This window comes from Colletotrichum lupini, chromosome 4 (assembly GCF_023278565.1).
Source record: "Colletotrichum lupini chromosome 4, complete sequence".
Classification (NCBI taxonomy): domain Eukaryota; kingdom Fungi; phylum Ascomycota; class Sordariomycetes; order Glomerellales; family Glomerellaceae; genus Colletotrichum; species Colletotrichum lupini.
The window spans coordinates 777388-796707 of NC_064677.1; the positions used below are offsets into that span (position 1 = coordinate 777388).

The window sequence follows — 19320 nt, forward strand, 5'->3', positions numbered from 1 at the left end:
AAGTTCTGTCTCCATTCCCATTCCTTTCTCTTTCCTTCAGGTTCCCTTTAGTCAAAATTCCTCCTAGTGAGGTCTGGCCGTGATATTTTTCGACACCGGCATTTCCAGTCATTTACGCATTTTAATCAATAGGGGAAAGTCACTGCTGAGCAGTGTTCGCTTCATTCATTTCAAGAATTTTACTTTCAATACTTCTCTTTCACCGCCCAGTATGAGAGTCTCTTCGGCTTGGGCCCTTGTGGCAGCCGCCACGGTCACTGCCATGCCTCAACCAGTCTATAAGAGAGACCCTTTCCCGGCTGACGGTACTGTTGTGGCAGGTGTTCCCCATCGCCCATTCAGGAGTGAGTCTTCTACGCCTTTCAAACTTTGTTTTTCGCATTCTAATGACGGAACCATAGTCCGAAGACAAGCCGCCGCACCAGCGACCCCCCAAGGCAATCAACTCATCCCGGTGGTGGTTGGGGGAGCGCAGGATACATTCGTCCCGAACTTGATCATGGCTCAGGTCGGCGACGTCGTTCAGTTCCAGTTCAGCAATGGCAACCACACTGTGACGCAAAGTGCCGAAGGCGCCGCATGCCAACCTCTTCAAGCTCAGGTTCCGACGGCTATCCACAGCGGTCATGTGCCCTTCAAGGACGGACAGGCTATGGTTGGAACGTTCAACATGCCGATTACGAGTGCTGATCCAATGTTTCTATACTGCGCCACCGGACCTCATTGTCAAGAGGGACAGGTCCTGGTCATCAACCCGTGCGTTGGAGAGACAGATTGGATATGTGAGTTTCTGCTAACATCAGTGAACAGCACCAATGCGAACCAAGTCGTCCAATACTCGAAGTTAGCTGCTGCGGCGAAAGCAAACGTCGACGGAACCACAGTGAGTGGCGGGGCCGTTGGACAGATTCCCCTCGCAAATGCCGCCTTTGTCCCAGCGCCGGCCCAGGGAGCTGGCGGTGGCGGTCCGCCGGGAGGCGGCGCTGGCGGTGCTCCCGCTGCAGCCCCGGCGGCTCCAGCTGCACCGGCAGCGACACCCGCGACACCGGCAAACCCGGCTCAGGATCCTGCGGCAGCACCTCCAGCCGAAGCGCCCGCTGCTCCTCCGGCCGAAGCTCCAGCAGCTCCCCCGGCTTGAATAGTGTGTGATTTGCGACCAAACTCAGGAAGTTTGGGCCCCGCGATAAGCAATCTTCACCTGGTTGAGCAACCGTAGACAACTTTGAGCTGCGCGCTCGGAAGAACTAGTGCGGGTGTGCAGAAGTCGCATTTTGTCAATGGAGGGAGGAATAATCCATGTGTATGTGATATCAGTCTTGTACATGCTATCGCCGCCCGCGGGGGGTTTTGACGTTGATCGTTGTTGGTTCACGAACGTACCACGACAATCTCAGGATGGGCGTTGTGTTCTGGGGCCGAGGAGGAAACCAAATACCATACACGAATGAACGAAGCTAGATGCTTGAGGATTTCACTTATTTTGAAAGTTGCTTCAAGGTTAAGTATTTGATTACCATGGCATCCAATTATGCCCCGTTTTTCTTCCTAGCCAAGTATCCAACCAAACAGTCCATCGCCAGAACCTTATCCCACAATCGGCCTTCCAATTTGTATTCATGGCTCCACGACAACCTTTAATCCACTGACCCCCTTGAACAGCACATCCACAGCCTTATTCAGGCCATCCAATCCGCCATCAATCTTCTGAGATGGCAAGCCGACAATCTTGTTTGCAGCGATGGCCTGAGCAAAGTATGTCTCAAAGGACCACTTCAATAGACCGGCGTTTTTCTCTTCTGCAAGTGGTGCCGACCAAGACCCGAAACTAACGGTGACTTCCTTGGGAACACTCTCCGGATCAGTGGGAGGTAACAACGCATACACCTTTCCTCCGCCCTGAGCAGCCAGGACTGCGGTGGTGATAGCAAATGTCAGTTTCAGTGAGATGGAGTCCACGACATATTCGTAAGGCCCTTGAGCAACGAGTTCTTTGATAACAGCGTCTTGTGATTGAGTGTGGTCGACGACGTGAACGGCACCCAACTTGGCTACAAAGTCCTTGTGCTGTGGGGATGTGGTGGTGACAGCATCGTATCCAGACTGAGACACATATTGTGTCGCAAAGCTGCCGAAGCTAGATGTGCCGCCGTAAACCAAAATCTTCTTGCCCTTGGAGGGCACCTTCTTAGCCGGATCGGGCCTGTCTAGGCCTAAGTGCTCGTTGAATAAGCCAACGATGGTACTGAAGTTGCCTAGCAGACCGACGGGGGTGTGTAGGTCGACGCTGCTTGGAACCTTGATCGCAGTGACATCTCGCGACACTACTTGCTTTTGGAAGGCGCTGTACTTGTTACCGTTTGCACCACCCGTCTTGACGGCAGCTACTTTGTCGCCGACCTTGAAGCCGGTGACTTCGGAGCCGACGGCCGCCACGGTACCTCCATAAGATGAGCCGTGGATGGCCGGGTATGGGATGGGAAAGATGGCGAGTTTTGCGATTTTGGCGTCAATGGGGTTGAGGGCGACTAGCTCGTTCTTAATGAGGATTTCGTGGGGCCCAGGCTGCTCAGTGGTCACATCTTGCACAGTGAGCGGGGCTTTGGGTTCGAGTTGGACCGCGGCGGGGTGTGACATCGTGGAAATCGGACGATTGTGGATGCTCGTGATGTTGGAAGTATGGCCAACAGCAGTGTTGTGAGTTGCAGGAGCTTGTTGATTTGGTACGGTAGTTTGTGAATACCGGTAGTGGGATCTGATATGTTAATGAGACTGCTTTTCTCTTACTTGACGAGATGCATGATGGCCTTAAGTATCTCTGCTTCGACTCGAATTCAGACCATCGGGGAGATTGATCGTGCACCTAAACGCTATTCTTCCGAGCGGTTGCTAAGCGCACACGGCAGTCGAACGCAATTGAAGGCGCCATCTGCGACATTCTTCACGATGAATCTTGATTGCTAAGCTTGAAAGGGTAAATCCCCACCACCGGGACACCCGGAGGTGGCGTAGCCTTTCGGTGTCACCAAAGCGGAAACAAATACCGAGTGTAGATTTAGATGCCGCCTACCTACTTACCAACTTATATGCACAATGAAGAGATGGATTACGTGCTGCAGTAACATTTCGTGTTTGTCACACATCATTGAGTGCCTGTTGGCGCGCGCATAGACCCCGCATTGAGTGACAGCTTTGGGCTCTCATTTCGCGCAAGACTGAGTTCGTCCTTACAGTGTAAGCTCAACTCGAATGCACCACAAACCGCCCATTCGACGAATGCCGTTGGAACGATAGCGAACACTTCGGCCAAAATCACGTCATCCGTAACTCAGGTTTCTAAGTGCGATATCATGAGATTGGTCTGAAAATCGGACTGCGAGGCTAAACTTTATTCAAATCGCACATGACCCATTTGGTGACATGAACCAAAAGTTTTCCTACTCAAACGTGACTGCTATCAGCAGTTGCGTAGGCGGATTGCTTGCGTGGAAGCTTTGAAATGTTTCTGGTCCCACCTTAAATATGGAAGGTCGAACAAGTCAGAATTAGACAAGAGGGATTAGACAAGATCAGTGCTTGGGATAAAGATGACTGTTACACGTGTACACTGTCATGACTTGTAATTTCCACATCTCAATTGGTAGAGATGGTTGATGCTAAAGCCAAATACAACGCGACGCGTGAATCACAGCATGGAACTTTGATGATTTGTATCTGCAAGTCTTCAAAGTGCAAAGCCGATGCGGCTGTCATGATTATATTTCGTTGTCTCGCAAAAAGTCCTCGAGAGACGTGGCTCGAACATCCAGCTTATCGTTGTCGACTTTTGCCATATCCCATGTGCCTTTGTTTGTATAGAGTTGGTAAAAGTACGACATGTACTGGAAGAATTGTCTCGGTGTAGCTGCCTTTCGAGCCTCAAATGCAAGAGTTTTAAGGTCTTCATCAGTCCCCCTGATTTTAAAGCTGACCTGTTTTCCCTTCACCCTTTCGTAAGCAGCAGCAAGCTCCCTGACTGAATGGATACCGGAAACTGTATCCCAGCATCCGCCCTCCTCAGCATCGTCTCTAGAAACAATCGCAGCAGTGAACTCCGCCGCGTCCCGCTCCGTGGTCCATGGAAATGGCTTATTTCCATCACCCCAGAAACTCATGGACTTGTCTCTACCGTCCCAGTAGCCGTTCAGCTCGACAGCTCCATAGGGGTGATCAGGAAACACCCAAAACACCTCAGCCAAGACGCCTGTGAAGATGTATATCGGCCTGATGGGCGAGCTGATCTCGGCAATCCGACGGAATGCGATGAAAGGATCGTAGCTCTCATGCATGCCTAGTGGATCGCGACTCCAATCATTGTTCCACGTAGAGAGGACAAATCGGCGAATGTTGGCGCGCTCAGTGGCCCGGAGCAAGAGAAGCTGCCCATCGAATTGTAGCTCAGTCGGGAACACTCCATAGGCACAGATGACTGCGTCGGCTCCTTTGCAGCCGTGATCGAGGGCCTCAATGTCATAGTGACTCTTGGTAACGACGAAGCCCTCCAACTTGGCTCGTCGGGCATCTGTGAGTTTCGCGGGGTTACGACCTAAACCACGAACTTGATGCCCTCGAGCGTGTAGGGCGTCGACCAGTCTTTGGCCGATATTGCCAGTTGCGCCAGCCACAAGAACAAGCATTCCCACGACAAATGTTTTTTGATTAAAGAAGTTCTAATATTGATATAGGTATGGTGAGCTGGAGTTGCAATCAAAAACCGTTGACGTAAAGGGTGTAGTTTCTCAAATCCATTGAGAAGGATGGCGAATCCAGTAGGTCATTCTTCCGCATCAGTGCGGGGTTTAACTGATGAATCGGGGTCACATATTGATCGATGCAATTTCAGAAGAAAGTGGTCACCATTGCATAAAAAGATGGAGAATAAAGGGCCTCTTGCGTCACTTCGACATCGTGTTGGTGTTGGACATATAATATTTGCATCCCCCCCATGTCTAGCGCCGGGCGGCAGACCTTTTGCAGCATCACGTCCCGGCATGAGAGAGGCACATGTGAGACTAATACATACATGTAGGAATAAGTCTTAGAGCCTGAGAATGCTTTTTGGCAATCCAGAGAAAATCAAGCCTTACTCATTTGGCAGTATAAAAGAACGGAGCAAACTTGGGCAACGAAGATGACAGTGCTTCATAAGGTCTTCATTGGCTCTTGTGGGGTTGCCATGAGCGGAATGAAGAGGAGATAGTATATTAAGGCATAGGCTACGAGGGTTGTTGTGCCCTGCGTGGCGTGAAAAGGGGTTGAAAGCACACTAAATAAGTCCACGTGAATCTACGAGGTGAACAGTTCAACTTCTTGACGGACAAAGTGGGGATACATATGCTTGAGTTTCTGGGCTAGACCTTGATACGGTCGACGAGTGTTGACTTTCATCATACTCTCATCATCTCATGAAATGCCTTACTGCAAATGACATGATGTAGGTATGATCCTTAGGCCTGGGAATACGATAATCACCTAGTTTTTTTTTAAGTTGTCACATGTAGCAAATGTGCGGTGCTCCTCCATTCATCGACTTCAGGAGAAACTAGTCACTGACCAGCTGGTATTGCAACACCTAGAAACCTCGAGCAATTATGAAGCGGGATATTGGGGACAGCTCGACGCTTGGATTAGCTACTAATCTAAGTACTGTGTTTAGTAGTCGAGGAAGACAGGATGATTCGGCCGTTTGAGACTCGGGTGCCAATAACGCACTCAATACGTCAAGATGCATTTGAAAGACCCAACCCAGAGAGCTATGCGGAAAAGGTGAATTGAAACTCAATCGACCCATTTCACCCCTTGTACCGTCTCTCCAAGCTCGCGGCTTTCTAGTCTTACGCACGAAAAGATTGACTCGACGGTTTACTTCTGAAAGATGTGACTATGCCCAAGACATATCAGGCAGCATCCTGTGAGGAAATTTCAATAACACTTAACTTGGCAGACTGATTGGATTACAACTATTGGTTCTTGGCTATGTGGTGTCACCCTGGAGATAGAGTGGCATCTGCAGGCTTCCATGTTTTCGACAATGCAAGGGCTGGAAAGCAGAACTTCTCCCAAAGTAGAAGGCCACCTAAACATTGCTTGAAGGGCAGTTTGTCGAGAAACAACAATTATACAGACACGCTACAATTCATGATTATGCAGCTCGAACACAAACAATGCAGTGCCTGTAGCGATTGCAACATCCAGGCGAAAGATGGCAAGATCGAGGTTGATTGAACGATACTTTATGTTGGAACATACTAATACTAGGTATGCATACTTCAAATCTAATTAATGCAGCCTCCTATGCACATCAAGCAGATTTAGATGAAGAACAAACACTGAAGGAAACTCCCCTGCCCACGGATGTCGCCGCGGACGATCACTTCCTCTCCTAGCACATTTGCGAATAAGAAAGCCACGTGTGAAATCTTAAGGAACCGAGCCAAGGCAAACGTTTCTTTTCTCAAAGGAAATGAAAGGGGATGGATCCCCCAAGCCCTACAAACTGGATCTGATCCGAGCTTATCTTTACGATACCCTAACTGCATGTCACAAATTTATGGTTGAAAGCTTGAGTGGCGGCAGAAACTGTTGAGTCAAAATGTCTCTTGATCATTTACGAGGAATAAGCAACTCCAAGGCCGCCAGTGCGGGCGAAAACAGAGTTTTTCGGTAACTGCAAGTCTATGAAGGGTATTTCGTTTTCTCGTGTATGTACAAGGGTGTGCCAAACATCTCCTGAATCACCCAATCAATCTCCCCAATTTGTTGCGCATGGCAAACAGAACTTAGGCAAGCTTCTCGATGTCAGCATCGTGGGGTACCAAGCTGAGGTGCTGAAGGTCACCGCGAGCCTCCTTCTTGACCCACGCGGCATTGCGTCTCTTGAACATCATCTTGGGCAAGGCCTGGTTGAGGCAGACGTCGACCTTCATGCAGGTGCCGCCGGAGCAGCAGCTCTGCTTGATGCAGACCTCGCCGTTGCTGCAGTCGTTGGTGGTGTCGCACGAGGGGCTGCAGTCGTTGGGCTGGGCGCAGACCTTGCGGCCCTCGACGGTCTGGAAGCAGACACAGCCGGTCTCGCTGGAGCACACGGGGATGACGCGGTCGCCGCAGTTCCAGGTGTTGCTGCACTCGAGAGCCGGACGGGTGACGTTGACAAAGGGGGCGAGGGTGGTGGTGGAGACGAAGGTGACGGTCGAGGTGACGATGGGGGTCGGAGCGGTGGTGGTGGCCGCGGAGGCGCCGAAGCAGGAGCAGGCGGAGCTGTAGCGCCTCTCATCGACGCAGGCGGAGGCGTAGGCCGGGATGGCCTTGGTGGCGGAGATGGGAGTCTCGGCAGCCTGACGCTGGTAGATGGTCTTGGTAGAGTTGGCTGTGATGGTCTGAATGCTGCTCTCAGTGATGTAGACGGTGCTGTGGCAGATCGGTCAGCTTTTCTGATTGGAGTAATACTACTTGATGAAGCTTACGACGTGGCCGGAATCTGGGTCACGGCAAGGAACGAGCTGCATTCTGCCATGCGAAGCTCCATGGTGGCCGTTCCGAAGCGAGTTGCCCGCACGGCGCGGAGGCAGTTATCGGCGTTGCAGCCATTCTGACGGCCGGCAAGGTTGGCAACCTCGGGCAGGGCCGCAGCCGCGGCGGCGAAAGCAGCAACAATGTAGCACTTCATCTTGGAAAGAGTGGGTGAGTGTAGTGTTGTAGTGACTGTGAAACTCGTGGTCGAAAACGACAAGAGACCTGTGAGCAAGTGAATGAATGAAGAATGAAGATGTTACTCTGTGTGGCTTGTCATCTCTTCATGTTTTCAAAAGTCGGAGACCAACACATCTATCTTATATTCCTCCGATCGTCCCTGGCTCAAGCTCCCTCGCCGCGTGGTATGCAAACCTTAGGGAAGATAGGACACACTATGCAAGGGGAAGACGGGTCTAGTAGCGCCTCGGCAACCAACGAGAAAAGCAAACGGCCCTCAAACCTCGACGTCTTAGGGTTGATAACATGCGTGTCGCCGTCATTAGTCCTGTGTCCAAACAAGCTTAGATGGTTTAGCAGCAAACGAGACATTGAAAAAAGCATCTGAGTGCCCCCTTTCATTAGTGGGATAAGAAAAAGTGGGAATACGTCTTGTCCCTCCTCCGGAGCTTAGGACGGCACGCTGCATAACTGACGGGGAAGAATTCGACTCCGAGCCGGAATGGGCGCCGGGCGTTATGTTTGCTGTAGTGAATGGTCCGAGGGCGTGGAAACGTGCAACTAGGTAACTTACATGAGAGCCTCACCGCTGAGGTCCTGAGCTCTTCCGCGGTCACCCCTGGCTTGCCTGGCTCATTCCCGAAGTAGTGCTGTTAAGTTGAATGTTTAGAGGCTCATGTTTGCCAAGGACCTGCAGTAGCGCGGCGCATCGATGTCGACGGCGCCGTCGAAAGCCCACCGAAGCCTCCCGCTAACGCCCAATTTGGGCCTTTTTCATAGCCCGCGGCTTTCAGGTATACTTGGCCGTGCGTTTTATGTTGAAGAGGACGGAATCACCAAAATCGTCCGTGGGCGATAAGCTCACCTCAATCATGTTCCCGCGCAACCATGGACGAGAACTCACACCGCTGTCTAGAAATAAGCTACCGGAGCCTCCAGTTCTGGGTTATGCAACTCTGAGTATAGTCTGTCGGTTTGCATTTGACTTGTGCCCCTTCTCCCTAGTGTCTCTAGATCAGTAGATTGACGTCACTCCCAAGAACCCAATGTTCCATGACAGACAGAAACATTGTTTCTGACTTTGATCGAACTCCCTTAGCTTCTCTGTCGGCACTACTTCGCATCGCGGGCCTACCTGCGACTCGGTGACTTGGCACTTTGTCTACCCCGGTATTACGGTTATTCTAGGAACCATTAAGCTCGCGGATCTCAAGAGCACCCCAAGCACTAATGTACCCCTGCTGGGACGTGGCCAATACGCAAGTACCGATATGATCGGCAAGAAACCCCTGCTTACCTTAATTGACGACCAGCATCAACCAGCGAAACCCCGACCGATATGCAACCCTTCAATATAACATCACAAACCAGACAAACACGGAAAAGGCCGCTCATGACGCGGGAACAGACGTTCGTATCGAGCGCGACTGCGGCAACGGGATAGCACGGTCCAGAACAACCAGAACAATGCCAGCTGGAGGCCCCCAACATCTCCCGCTTAGCGCGACTGTGGCTGATCTAAATCTGAGCGAAGACTACCGACCTGGCGAGAGACGGTGACCATGAGCCGTTGTGGCTGCCCTTAGTGTCGTTGACTAGTACCTTGAAAGGTTAATCACGAAGATGTTCCTTGGCATTTGGAAGCAAAGTAGTGAAGTTGAGAGTTCCGTGTGCCATGCGGCGGCGCGCTCGTTCAGTGTCGGTTAGAAGCTCTTGCGTCGCGGCCGGGAATGATGGCATTGATGCAAACTTCTGCTTTGTGGGAGAGATCAAAATCTTCTTGGCAACCGAAATTTATCGTAATGCTGAGTGACTATGTAGGATTGTGGTCTGCAGCGAAACCGGCACTTTTGGACGAGTGCCCTTTGTTTCTTGTAATCAATATGAAGAGGGTAGGATTAACTTGGTCATGGGTGTTTTTCAAACAGGCAAAGGATGAAATTCTGATTTCATCTACAATCTCAAACTAAGTACTCACTCGAGACTAAGGATCAATCAACGAAAGAAGTTCCATATTGGAGTAATTTTCAATTTAACCCTAGATCAGCCACGTGCAGACCCAAGCTGTTTTCTGTGCTTGACCCAGCCAGAGACTGAGAGGCATTGCGGTAGGAAAACGCATCCGCATGAGCCCGGGCAGGTGAGAAGGGCCACGGTAGCTTAGCAGCAACCTTTCGGACTTCGAAAATCAGACCAACAGGAGAATGTGACTTGGCGGCATCGATCCACGCCGCTTTTGTCGCTTCTTCAATCTCGAAGTCCCATGTACTCTCCCATGTGAAAGTTGGGGTATCACCTTTCTCAATGGAGTAACAGAAACAGCCTGCCGAAATAATATATTGCTCCCGCGCGTTCCAGAGCTCCATCACTCTCAACTTTGGCATCCGTCGGGCAGCTCTCGCGGCTGACAACAGGAGCTTGTTTGTCATTTCGGGTGCCTTGTCCCAAATATAATGAGACGTCAGACTGATGACCTGTATTTCAGGCCAATCAGGGCCAGCGACGCTGTCCTGAAGGGATGGGACTTCGTTCTTGGGCTGGTCCATCATGTGCGAAAAGAAGTCAGTAGCGTCGATGGCAAACGAGACACATAGGTTCTCCAGCCCGCGGCTCTGACGATACAGTTGCTCGGGGATGCCCTGATGCGTGCGAATGTATTCGATCCAATCATGTTGCGTGTTCAAATTGCTCTGGTCGCAGGATTCTCGGATAGTGAGCGACTTCAGTTCGACCGGCGCAATCTGCCAGTCCGTGACTAGGCAAAGCTTGTGCTTATATCCAGGTCGGCAACCGATTTCGTAGTTGTAGTCCAATGTGTCCAGACCAGGCGCAAGTCCAGTCAAAATAAGGTCGGCAAGCTCGGGCCCAGTACTGCGGGAAATGTAAGATTGTGGTTTCACGATGCGGAGCGACCGCACGCAACCGATTGACCACTTTCGCTGCCGCAAGAGCTCTAGTCCGTACTTGAGCAGCGGGGGACCGCAGGGCCGGACTTCGACGATTTCGAGGCCGATTCTGGCGTCTGCCGCCTTCCAGGTTTGCAACAAGTCGAACAAGGAGACTACGACCTCCGCGAAGGCCCTCCTGTAGCTTTTGGATGTCTTGGTGGCATCGTAGTCGATATGGACACGGAGTCGCTTGAGGACTTTCTGGCGCGGTTTGGTAAGGATACTGCGGGCTTGGACAACCTTTCGTCGGCTAGGGGTGGACTTTTGAGAACGTAGGGAGATGTGCATGTCTCCAAAGACGAAGGGTTCAATGATTTTCTGCCATTCGGAAGAGATGGAAGCGTACGGGGCTAATGGATGGTTCTCTTCCCTGCCGCATTTGAGGAGATGGCCCCAAATTTGGTTCTTAAGCTCATTAGGTAGATCATGCCACCAAGCCATCGTGACGTGACACCTTTGTGGGCGATTCACTCGGTGCTACATGGATCAGTGGGAGCCTCTGCCGGGTCTGCAGATGTGTAAAGAAAGAGGGGATGGCATCATGGGAAGCGGAGCGCGACAAACGATAAGCTTCGAGCTGTTCCAACACGGCCACTTGGCCACCGAGGGTCAAAGCTCAACCGCTCTCGGGTACCTACAGTGTGTACCAACAAAGTGGTTGAGTAATCAACCTTACTTAACAAAATCCTGCTGATGCTCAACTACCACGGTAGGGCAGACTTAAATACGTCCACTTTCTTTGTGTTGTGATGATGAATGTGATATCCTGATGCCGAAGTGGAGTCTATTGGTGAACGGCTGTTCAAAAGATAATGCAAAGCTTATACCCGATGATTGGGAAGGTTACATGCAGTCATTTCCATTAAGTTCATGTGCCTTATGCATGTGATCTAAACAGTTCTTGGTTGAGCCTTTCTACCAAAAAAAGTCGCGATGAACTTGTCATCCGGCTCACATCTCATAGGCACTCGATCATAGGCACACAATCCCAGGGAAGTAAAATCTGAATGCATGCAGATCCCCTGCTGGTCTTTGACACGATTTCTCGGATGCGAATACCTATCAGCTTGCTTGAGAAGCCAACGAAAGTCACAAGCCACTTCAGTCCCTACCTCCCTCATTGCTCATGGCTGGCTATTACCCAGTTTCTGTCTTCACTGCGCATAGCCAAAGTCAACGGCTAGGTATGGGTGCTGAGGTGGCTACATCAAGGACCTTGTTCAGTGATGGTCACCAAAGGTCTGGATTAATACCAAAGATGCGGTCGCTATCCAGTAGAGCGTTGATGAAAGCTACACGTTGCACGCAGAACCAGGTCGTCCATGGTGATGCAACGTTAAGTGGGCATCACCAGCACCAATTTTCCTTCATTTTCGCTTTCGCGGGAAGCTTGAAAGCGCCCAGGAAGGTATTCGGCTTTCGGATTCATGCGAGAGCAAGGGGGGTGGGGGGTTTACGGGTCGTTTACTGTCTGGTGCAAAGAATATGTTCGGAGCTTCAGACTTGGGATCCTGACACACAGAAGTCCCAATGCAAGCTCAGGAAAAGTTGATATAAAACTATAATGCCCGTATGGGATTGCTTTATGATTTGATGTCATCTCCTCACTCATTTACATAGATTATTCGACACAGAACCTGATCTGCTGGGTAGATCATCGTACTCTCACTTCTCATTCCTGACTGCGATTACCTCTCGTATTCGCGGAGATTTTCTGGTTTATTTGCTTCGGGATGAGATATCAAGTCGAGGTCCATCTCTTGATTCGTGTTAACTCTGTTGGTAAGCCTCACTCCTGACGACACTTGGCTCATATCTATCGTCAAGAAATCCAGCTCATGACCTCCGTTCTAGAAAAGAGAGTATCTTCAATCACACATCATGGCTGATCATGATGAAAGTTCACAAATATGGACCATCGAAGAAGGTCAAGAATACTTAGACGACTTGATAAGACTTCTACGGAATCCAAAAGTTAGCGTCGACGAAACGGTTGATACTGGGCACATCAACGGAACTGCGATCCATATCCCTGTCCAATTCCAGAAGGGAGAATCTGTCACGAAAGCCATGGTCTGTTGTAAAGATTTCATCAACAAGAAGCAGCCGGGCAGCTTGTTCATTTACGATAGTTCTCTCAGTCTACGAGCTCCCAGAGAGTCGCAAAACTCCGATGACACCCATCTCACCTGGACCTTGTGCAGGGGCCTCAGAGTGACTCCATTGTCACTGGCCTGCAGCACTCTGGTAGAAGACTTGCGATGCGTTCAAGTCAGGCAACATAATGAGCATCGGAACATCATCAGCCTTGTCTTCTATTGCGGTCGAGAACCACACCAACGCGGCGTGAGTACAGGACTGCTCATGATACGCTCTCTCTTGGCCCAGATCTTCGACTACATCCGCGCGTTTATAATTGAATACAAAGATGTCATATCGGTTGGACACGAATTCCGCGAGGAAGTTGAGACAGATGATCTCGATCAACTATGTGGAATGCTCGACATAGTGATCCGAACGCTCCCTCCAGTGAAGGATCATCAGCAGCCAGAGCGAAGGATTGTCTGTTTCATTGATGGTGTGGGTTCTCGCAGGGACGTGGAGGATTCTTCCGGAGTAATTAAGGTCATACAGACCTTAATGAAGATGGTCCGTCTGAGTGACACTGGCGATGACTACGTACCGACTTTCCAACTGATCTGTACGAGTCCTCATCTAACCGACTGGGATGATGCACTCTTCCCAAGTGAGGACACTTGCCATCTTGTTGATTTAGCACTACCACTGTTGCCGCCTGGACCGTCAACCAGGGGAGGGTTTCAAAAGTCCTGATGGGCACCAGAATCTGTGCTTCAAAGTCGAATTTGGCAAGCATGACGGGTTTCGTCTATAGAGTTACTATCTTTATATCCTAAATTCCAAGATGCGAACAGATCATCATATTTCATCGACCACGAAATCGCATCAATTAGAAGATTCTTGATTTGCTACAATTTCTTTTCAAGATGAGCTATATATTTAAGAAGAAAGGTGCTTCATGTTTCTCATACTATCTCTTGGTTCTTTCCCAAGAAAAAAAAAGTAATGACGGAAAAGCGAGTTTTGAGAACTGTTCCCAATCCAGCCTAAACATTCGAGTACCTCTCTCTGCTGACACTTCACCATCGACAGCCCCATGAATTCGTTGCCCGCTTTACATCGAATGTGCATCAAGACTCTCCATCCGTGTGCTGTTCTTCAACTTCTGCCGAAAGAATTGAATAAGGGTACTTTTATAATTCAATCCGAACTGATCTCTAATTTATAAGAGAATACGTTAGTATTTGAAAGCAAAACAAATAAGAGGCCTTTGCTGAGGCAATTCTTGCTACGTGAGCATCATTCAGGTAGCTACACCAATGTGCAGTCAGGTGAAGTGCATCCATCTCAAGCCAATGTCTCTGTTGCTGAGGCGCTGCACCTTCCATGCTGCCAATAGTTTGATTAGTTGATTGCAACCTCTAGCGTTACTACGAATAGTGGTGAGAAGTGGGAGATGGCAGCACTAGCCCGTTCGCCTACAGGCGGGTTGCAAGGTAGGTAGTCGATGCAGTAATTGAATAATTACTAGACAGAGAGGGGTAGGATGGTATCACAAGCTCCAAACTGTTCATCACAGTCACTGACCGACGGTTACACGTCCAAAGCTCAGCCACTCATTGGTACTGGCATGGTGATTTGGTCATTAACCCCTCTGAACAAGAAATTTGCGGATGAACTATTCCGGCAACGCAGACTTGAACCTTCTCCTCCCCCACAATTTCCGTAATCTTTAAGTTGAGCACTCAAACATACGGTGCGGTCTGGGCTGTTCAAACTACAAAGAGAAACGTGATCTTGGTGTTTGGTGGTTGATCGTTAGGGGAGCTAGATACAATCTCTCCAGTTCTGTCGATCCAACTACGTGTATCGTGGACGTACTGAAATACACATCTGCCGATCCACCTTTTCAAGAGCACAGGCAAAAGTCTCATGACGGTTTGTCTCCAACTCACCGCCTCCAAACATTGTAGACAAACATAACAAAAATCATGAGGCCTTATCTTTTCCTTACCACCTCCAAACACACCATGCTAAGAGGCGCTAATGACAAAGGTGGTATTGCAGCTTGAATAATCTCATACCCGATCTTTGTTTACAAGGCTCCATTTGGGCTGCAGCACAGCAAGCGTGATTATTCCCTTCTAACCGCCAGGCTTCAAGCCCATGGCAAACTTTTGCCCAGGATTCTACTTCAAATGGCCAAAATTATATTCAGAAAAAAAAACAAAAAAGAAAAAAAGGCCTGAGTATGACATTGAAAGGCGTACCCACGACTTTGTTCGTTCTATATCTTGAAGTGTGGAGACTTTGCCCCCGTCTCATGGTAGGACTTTGGTAAAGAGTGTCATACAGGGAATAGTTCCTTCTAGCCAAGATCGATATCGCCGCCATGTATCACAAAATGCTTTGAATGGTGTGAATGAACGCAGTACTAGATCAGATTTAAACCCATGACATTCAAAGTACACATACCTTGGCTTTAATACAAAGAAGACATTCAGACTCTATACCTGTCATCATCTAAAGCAAGTCTGAAGCACTTTAAAAAATAAGTCTGCCTCATCACGCTTGAATTTGTGAAAGTTGTTCCTTGCGGAGACTTTAGCCCTCAGCCTAGATTCAACTTTTCTACTATTCACCGTTGTATCAATCACACAAACGCTCTTTCCTAAAAACCCTTCTACAAAACGGCAACTAGCGTGCCACGATTTCAAGTAGCAATATTGGATTTATTGGTAATCTCAACTTTCTCAACAAGGTGTGTGATGGCCCCTATACCTTGTGTCATACTGTTAACCTAACCCAATCTATAGGAGAAAGTATCTTGAGGTTGCTCATCATGTCCACCGAGTCGGAATACTTCAGATCATTGCAAATCTTGCTCGCCCCTGATCTTGGTTACACAGAGACATGCTACATTGCCTTGAAGGAACGATACAACCAAGAACGTGTATTCGTTGAGCTTGGTTTGGGCGGTCACGAGGATGACAAAGGCTACAAAGCAGGTCGAAGGCTAGTCGACAGTATCTTCAACCAATGTCAATATGAAAACTGGCTTGATGGGGGTTCGGGGGCCAATCGTTTTCTCTATGATAAGTCGCTTAAATTTATGAACGGTCCCCGAACCCATCTCTCTGGCTACACTCTGAACTCCTTATATGGGGTCCATGTGTACGACCTCGAGCTGAACGTCTCGATGGACGACTATGTTGTCACCCCCTTTTCGATACTCTGCGCTGAGTTGGTCGGCGACGTTCGAAGCAAGCATAATATCGGCCTAATCTTCTTCTGTGGCCTACATGTGGAAAAAGACGGGCCCCTTAGGGGAAGCACTATAATTCGGGCCCTCCTGCACCAGATAAGTCGACCCACCCCCTTTTGGCCACCCCCCCCTTTTGGCCACCCCATCAAAACATAGTATCAAAACATCGCTACTAACTACACTTAATTAATTAACTATCTTTTACTACTATAATAATATAGTTATTATTCTCCCTAGGTAATTCGACCCCTGCGAGTCGACTAGGACTAACTAGATAGTTACTAGAGTCTTCCTAAGCTCTCTATATATCCTAAATATTCGCAAACTTAGTATTTAGGTCTATTAGTATACTCTTTTTTTTCTATAGCCTTAATTAGTTAACTTTAGCTTTTAGAACTCGAATATAGTACTAAGATATTATTAAATAGTAGGCTTACTCGCTAAATACCTTTTTTACTTTTTTAAATAGTAGTTATTAAGTATTATAATCTAGACTAAGCTCTATAAATAACTTTAACTAATTATAAAGCTCGCTAGCCTTTTTAAGTATTAATTGATTAATAATAAACGCCGCTAATACCTAGTTAATAGCTTTTTTAATATTACTAGTTACTTACTTAGTATTTACGGTCTTTTTAGTTAATATAACTAGGTTAGGTAGGACTATTAAATTAGTAAGTAGTTTAGCTATATTAGGGGAATATAGTCTAGTTACTTTCTACCCACTTCGTATATTTAATAACGTTAGACTAACTAAACGAGCTTTTTAATAATAGCTTAAGAAGTACCGCTTTCTAACGATAACAAAATTATTTACTATATCCTCCTTACTAAGCTCCTTCTTATACTTAGACTTAATAAGTCTAAAAATAGCTATATTTAACGGCTAGAGGATATAAGAAGTATATAGTAATAAGAATAGTAAATAGACGTTATTTTTATAATATTCTTATATAAATTCTATTGTTATATAACTCTTATAGCTATTTAGAACTAATAGTTAAAGCTTATTAAGTATACTAAGCCCCTTAAGGGGGGGGGTCTTAGTCTATAGTAAGAACACTATTTTTAACTACTTAAGGGTAGTCTTATCGGTTATCTAGTTATTATTTATTACTATAAACTCCTAACTAGTATAAGGGTTAAGTTTAAATAGAAACTACTATTACTATACCGACTTTCCCTTATATATAACTAGTAATTTAATAGCTCGACTATTAATAAAGATATACTTAATTATAAATACCTAAGTATGCGAACTAGGCTCTTTTTTTTATACTACTATAGTCTCTACTTTACCTAAAACTAAGCTATTAAATCCCTTACCCTCTAGGATACTAGTCTTATTTATATTATACTTATTAGCCTATTTAATATTACTAATCTCTAGTATATTAAGTAATCTAAATTATAACTTAATTATATTAGTAATAGCCCTATTTAAACGCCTCGAATCGATAGTACGACTTTTCTAGACCTTAATTAATAAATTCCTCTTTAAAAAAGCGTCTATTTATCTCTTTTTAAGAAGATTTATATCCCCCTAGGATCTTAAAACTTACTTAGCGAATTTTATAAACTATTTATAAATTAGTATAACGCCCAGATTATACTAAATACGAACTTACTAAGCTAACTAGTCTTCTTATTATAAAAGAAGCCTCTAGAGGTCTATAAATACTATTACTCTTATTTAGTAGCCTCTCTTATAGTTACGAAGAGTTAACCTTAGAACTCCGAACTTAATTAAGGCCCGATTAACTAAGAGACCTCTTCTAATAGCCTTAAGAGCCCGAATAACTTTATTTTCGGTATATAAAACTATTATATATTAATAAATAAGTATATAAAAAAGAATTACATTTAGACGATTTTTATAATTATTATAGTAGTTTAAAAATCGTGGGTAGGGTTTTAATGCGGTAGCTGGGATGGAGAAATGGGGTGGCCAAAAGGGGGTGGGTCGACTTATTCCAGAAAAACTTGAACTACTTCACCGCGAACGAAATCAAGTACATGTATACCGACTTTAAGGCAATGCTGGAATCACCGGAAGTTGGATCCCTCGCATTATGTGAGATGTTTTTGAGTGTAGTCCGACTAGCAGAACCTCGGCTCAACGAGCGCGACAAAAAGATGATCTGCATCATCGACGGTCTCGGTACCCGCAACAGCCATACGTACTCTGAAGATGTGATGGGGGTTGTGCTGGCCTTGGCTAACATCAACAAAATCGCGCCCTTCTTTAAATTGATCTGTACAGGTCCTGCCGTACCGAAAGTTTTCACTGAAAAATCTTCCTCTCAACCTTTTGACGGGCTTTTTTTATGGTACGATTTCCTTTTGAAATAATCTTTATTAAGGGTCCTGTTTTACATAGACGATATCATTCGGCATATAATTATTAGTGGCGAAAAGAAATTAAGTCTAGAGATAAGATCTTGTGTGGTTTACATGACTAGATAGATCTTCAGTTAATATACCTTACTATATATTAGAAAGTTTTCAAACGGAGCAGTAGCTGCTTTATATTTTCAACGTAGAGCGAAGGACTGGGATGTTTGGCGCTCTTCTTACTTTAATTGAAAATGATGTGGGTTCGCTTTTAATAAGATGAATACCTATGTGCTAATAGTGACATCAAGGCAACAAAGAGTGTTAAGGCTTTGAAACTTTGTAGGAAAGTCATTTAATTGTACATTAACCGCAGGTTTAGTAAGATGTCACTTAGGTCTGGCCCTAGGACAATGAGAGCCACGGTAAGACAAGGTGCTTTGAACGTTACTTATTTAGAATTCAAATGGATTGAGTGTCTAAGCATATTGCGCGTGATATGTACCTTACTCAACGAGTGTACTATACCGCGTGATTTTCGATCATTGCGCTTAAAAAAACGAAAAAGATATGTCTTTCTTATTACAGTGATCGGTACTTGTTCTTCTCGAGCTGCGCGCCGCCCTTGTGCTTGGGATACTTCGATAAGCATAAGGAGTCTTCCGTAAAACACGTCGTACTTCGTCGTGTGTTTCTTTTGGCTGGATTGGTCAACGGATTCATCGCCTGGGTGTCCCGGCTGCTATGGCTGCAGTTGATGCACGGACGGGTGGATGGCAGTTGAGGCTTGGGGGGGACTGTGGCCCATGAGGGGCGGTAGCATCCTTGTTTCACCAGATCTTTCAGCGGGTAGGCATGCCCTGGAAAGTTTTCTGCATAGGTAAGGTACCTGTACTCTGCTGGATTCAAAGTGATAGGCATGTGACACCCGCCAATCCGCCTATTTCATTGCAGGCAAAACACCAAGGC

General features: G+C 47.1%; 6 protein-coding genes across 6 annotated transcripts; 2 read left to right on the top strand and 4 right to left on the bottom strand.

Annotated features, from left to right (window-relative positions):
• Positions 1-211: 211 nt before the first annotated feature.
• CLUP02_07331 (uncharacterized protein) lies at positions 212-1138 on the top strand (the record flags this gene model as incomplete). Its single annotated transcript, XM_049286326.1, has 3 exons — positions 212-344; positions 402-756; positions 811-1138. 3 exons carry the CDS (start codon positions 212-214, stop codon positions 1136-1138), a joined length of 816 nt encoding a protein of 271 aa, XP_049143469.1.
• Positions 1139-1614: 476 nt separating this feature from the next.
• CLUP02_07332 (alcohol dehydrogenase GroES-like domain-containing protein) lies at positions 1615-2634 on the bottom strand (the record flags this gene model as incomplete). The annotated part of the gene is made up of 1 exon (XM_049286327.1): positions 1615-2634. One exon carries the CDS (start codon positions 2632-2634, stop codon positions 1615-1617), a length of 1020 nt encoding a protein of 339 aa, XP_049143470.1.
• A 1118-nt stretch (positions 2635-3752) lies between these two features.
• CLUP02_07333 (uncharacterized protein) lies at positions 3753-4673 on the bottom strand (the record flags this gene model as incomplete). Its single annotated transcript, XM_049286328.1, has 1 exon — positions 3753-4673. The coding sequence occupies one exon, from the start codon at positions 4671-4673 to the stop codon at positions 3753-3755; it is 921 nt and encodes a 306-aa protein (XP_049143471.1).
• A 2142-nt stretch (positions 4674-6815) lies between these two features.
• CLUP02_07334 (uncharacterized protein) lies at positions 6816-8127 on the bottom strand (the record flags this gene model as incomplete). Its single annotated transcript, XM_049286329.1, has 3 exons — positions 6816-7443; positions 7500-7702; positions 7942-8127. 3 exons carry the CDS (start codon positions 8125-8127, stop codon positions 6816-6818), a joined length of 1017 nt encoding a protein of 338 aa, XP_049143472.1.
• A 1625-nt stretch (positions 8128-9752) lies between these two features.
• On the bottom strand, positions 9753-11114 carry CLUP02_07335 (uncharacterized protein; the record flags this gene model as incomplete). Its single annotated transcript, XM_049286330.1, has 1 exon — positions 9753-11114. One exon carries the CDS (start codon positions 11112-11114, stop codon positions 9753-9755), a length of 1362 nt encoding a protein of 453 aa, XP_049143473.1.
• Positions 11115-12554: 1440 nt separating this feature from the next.
• Positions 12555-18710, top strand: CLUP02_07336 (uncharacterized protein; the record flags this gene model as incomplete). The annotated part of the gene is made up of 14 exons (XM_049286331.1): positions 12555-13419; positions 13484-13553; positions 13845-13898; positions 14064-14150; positions 14216-14240; positions 14332-14477; positions 14599-14721; positions 14808-14882; positions 15017-15032; positions 15115-15146; positions 15474-15513; positions 15607-16008; positions 17995-18210; positions 18663-18710. 14 exons carry the CDS (start codon positions 12555-12557, stop codon positions 18708-18710), a joined length of 2199 nt encoding a protein of 732 aa, XP_049143474.1.
• Positions 18711-19320: the final 610 nt, after the last annotated feature.